The following is a 3,682-nucleotide window of genomic DNA, read 5'->3' as shown; positions in this document are numbered from 1 at the left end:
CTGGCCGAGTGGACTCTGGTCGGCTGCGCATAACCCCACTAAATATCTTATCATATCTTTTTGGGAGTTTATGCAGCTGACAGCAAGACATGTTTAGTAGGCAATCGTACTTTAGAAGCTTCTAGATTGTCACATCAAAGAACATCATAACTATTTAAGTAATGGTCTCAGAGACATTTTTCGACTGGTCTTTGGAAAACGTATCTATGCTTTGGGATGCATGCACGAACACTATAGTGCCACTATAAAGGGGGGTTCCCATCTACAGGAGGAGGTATGCACAACTTCATTTCCTGCACATTTTCTCTACAATTCGATCATCGAAAACTGACTTGAGCATCGGAGAGTTAACGTCGAGAACCCCTTCCTGGCTCGGTACTGATACTTTTGTGTTGCAGGACTACGTAGAGTCTTCGCTTTGTCAACCTTTAGGCCACATCCTCATCTCACCATCATCTCCGTTTTCGATCGGATCAGTCAAAATAATTTATATTTTTTAACATTTTATTGAAGAAATTTAACTTTATTTATTTAAATAAAAATATTTATTAGATAAATATATTATTTTATAATAAATTAGGCTAGAAAGTTAAATATATAAAACAATATTTTTTTAAATTTTACTAATAAAAAAATGAATTTTGCCCAGAGATAAAATTACTGATTTGCCGACGATAGTGGTGAGCAAAAGTTCGATTAAACTGAATAAATCGATTAAATCGATCGAATTTAAAAATTTAGTTTAGTTTATTCAGAAATTTTAATTTTTTTTTTCAAAAAATCGATTAATTCGATTCGAATTTGATTTTGAATTTTTTTTATTCGGTTAAATCGAATAGATCGAATTTTTAAACAAAATTAATTTTTTAATTATAAATTTTAAAACGAATTAATTTTTTATTAAATTGAACTAAATTTTTAGAAAAAAATTAGTTTCATCGATTTATTCGATTCAATTTATTTGATTTTATTAAAAATTTAATTTAGTTCAGTCCGATTGGTTAAAAAATTCAATTCAATTCAATTCCATTAATTCGATTACGATGAATCTGATTTTAATCGAAGACGGGATGAGTTTTACCCTAGCGGACTTTTACTCAATTTTATCGGATGTCTCCGAAGAGACAGCTGGCTTTTACTCAAAAATCGATGGCTTTTACAAATTATAACTAACGATATGTTATGTCCTGGTGAATAAAAGTAAGTGTTTTGTTTAAAAAAAAATTGTGTGTTTTTTTTAAGAGAATGGATATCGAATTTAAGAGGGATATTTTTAATTAACATCTGACTATTTATTTTGTGCTATTTTTATGGAAGTTTGTAGTCGCTCGTCCGCCCTGTCAATCCCAACGGCCCCGACCCGGTGGCCGCTGCGCTGTCACCACCAAGAAAGAGACAATATGATCGAGATAGGGAGGGAGGAGGAGAGGCGGCGGAGGATGGAGAATGAAGTCAAGGCAGAGCTTCCTTCGCTTCCTTGGCCTCGATGGATTCTTCCCCCTCGCTTCTAGGGTTAAGCGCGTTTTGCTTCGCTGGCGATTGCTTCCAGGCCAAGCTTTCGCACTCGGGAGCACAAACCCTTGTGGATCGCGATCGGTAGCGGAGTCGCTTCTCCTCCGTTTCGCACTGGCGGGGATCAAAGGCGCCGTTGTCTTCCTCCTTGTGTCGGCGCTTTCCCGCCTCGCTGATAGCTTCGATTTCAAGACTCGGCGGCGGCGTCGGTGGCGGAAGGGTTGGGGCGGAGGAAGCCGCCGGGGTGGAGGAACTCTACGATGGGTCGTCCGCCTCTCCGGCTTGTGCTCCGCTGCCATGGTGATGGTGTTGTTGGCCCCCTCCCTCCAGTCGTTCCCCCCGGCCGAGGCCATTCGGTCCTCCCAGTACCTGAGGTTTCCCGGCGGTGGGTACAACCACCGTCTAGCCGCCTCCGCTATCGAGACCAAAGGGTTCTCCTTCCGGCAAGCGCCCTGGTTTTACAATGCCGCCGACTGCGAGCCCCCGTCTGCTAACGGCAGTTCCGTCTGCGATTCCTCGTTGGTCCATGTCGCAATCACCCTCGACGAGGAGTACCTACGGGGCTCAATCGCGGCGGTTCACTCGGTGCTGACGCACACCCAGTGTCCAGAGAGCGTTTTTTTCCATTTCTTGGTTTCGGAGCTGGGTCTGGAGTCGGTGGTGCGCTCGGCCTTTCCAGGACTCCGATTCAAGGTGTATTACTTCGATCCGGACCGCGTCCGCTGGCTGATTTCGACGTCGGTGAGGCAGGCCCTGGATCAGCCCCTTAACTACGCGCGTAACTATCTGGCGGACATTCTTGAGCGGTGCGTTAGCCGTGTGATCTACCTCGACTCCGATCTGGTGGTGGTGGATGACATCTCCAAGCTGTGGCGGAAGGGATTGGGATCGAGGGCCGTGGGTGCGCCGGAGTACTGCCATGCCAACTTCACCAAGTACTTCACCTACAGATTCTGGTCTAACAAGCGCCTCGCAGCCACATTTTCGGGCCGCCGACCTTGTTACTTCAACACCGGAGTGATGGTGCTTGACCTTGTTCGGTGGCGGCGCGCGGGGTACACGCGGCGGATAGAACGATGGATGGTGGTGCAGAAGAGGGGCGCCACGTCTGGTGGAGCAGGGCGAATCTACGAGCTGGGGTCGCTGCCTCCCTTTCTCCTTGTATTTGCAGGTCAAGTCGCTCCCATCGAGCACAGGTGGAACCTGCACGGGCTCGGCGGAGACAACGTGAACGGCAGCTGCCGGAATCTCCACCCGGGGCCAGTGAGCCTCCTCCATTGGAGCGGCAAGGGCAAGCCTTGGTCGCGGCTCGACTCAAACCAACCTTGCCCGCTCGACCACCTCTGGGCGCCCTACGACCTCTACGGTTTCGCTGCCATTTGACGTTTGCACAGCTTCTTCGGTACTAAGCTCTCTACATTTCCCTTCTATTTCTCATCGTAAATCCTCATCTAAAGCACCTCCATTGTCATCTTTGTCCATTATTTTTGTCGCTCTCTTCTACATCGTCTGATTCTTACATCTCCAGGTTTAATGATGCACTACTTGAAGTTGTTTTTTGTTCTTTCTTTCTTTCTTTTACTCATTCGTTGCTCTCCACTATTTTGGTGCGAGGCGATCTTTCATTTTGGCTACTGCTTTGTTAAATAAAAGGGTGACGGATAATTCATTTTGTTGGATGCCCTTGTACTTCCTCTAATGTTTGCAATTTTTTATGTGTAAAAGAAGCGATTTTGTGCTCCTGGTTTGGATGATCAATAGCTGGTTAACATCGTATATACCCTTCTCTTTCGTTTCTTCTCTATTCAGTTCGTCCAATGTGTTGAAGATTGGAAAAGAAGTCCTCTAATGTACCTCCGCAAAACAGTTGTTTAGTCCCGTTGTTCAGTATTTGTTCATTTTCCACAAGACATCATTTGTTTAGCCGTTTGCCCTTTCTTTTATTTCCTTTTCTCGTTGGGGGGTCGGTGGACTTGGTGGATGATGATAGTAACTTTGCATACAATTTTCCCTTTGCTTTTGGTTTAAGTGGTGGCATCTTTATATCAATGCACACAAAGCAGAAAAAGACAGTGGTTAGTAGCAGAGTGGGAGAAGAAATCATATGTTCGAGTTAACTTTTCCCAAATCTCCTCAAGCAACACTTAACCCTCTTTTCAGCAATACCTGG

The 3,682-nt window shown here is 45.0% G+C and overlaps 1 protein-coding gene across 1 annotated transcript; it reads left to right on the top strand.

Annotated features, from left to right (window-relative positions):
* Nucleotides 1-1,324: 1,324 nt before the first annotated feature.
* On the top strand, nucleotides 1,325-3,191 carry LOC122050817 (probable galacturonosyltransferase-like 7). Its single transcript, XM_042611692.1, has one exon. It carries the CDS (start codon nucleotides 1,447-1,449, stop codon nucleotides 2,893-2,895), a length of 1,449 nt encoding a protein of 482 aa, XP_042467626.1. The 5' UTR covers nucleotides 1,325-1,446; the 3' UTR covers nucleotides 2,896-3,191.
* The last annotated feature ends 491 nt before the right edge of the window (nucleotides 3,192-3,682 follow it).

Source organism: Zingiber officinale, chromosome 1B (genome assembly GCF_018446385.1).
Source record: "Zingiber officinale cultivar Zhangliang chromosome 1B, Zo_v1.1, whole genome shotgun sequence".
Lineage (NCBI taxonomy): Eukaryota > Viridiplantae > Streptophyta > Magnoliopsida > Zingiberales > Zingiberaceae > Zingiber > Zingiber officinale.
This window is presented reverse-complemented; position numbering and strand designations above follow the sequence as displayed.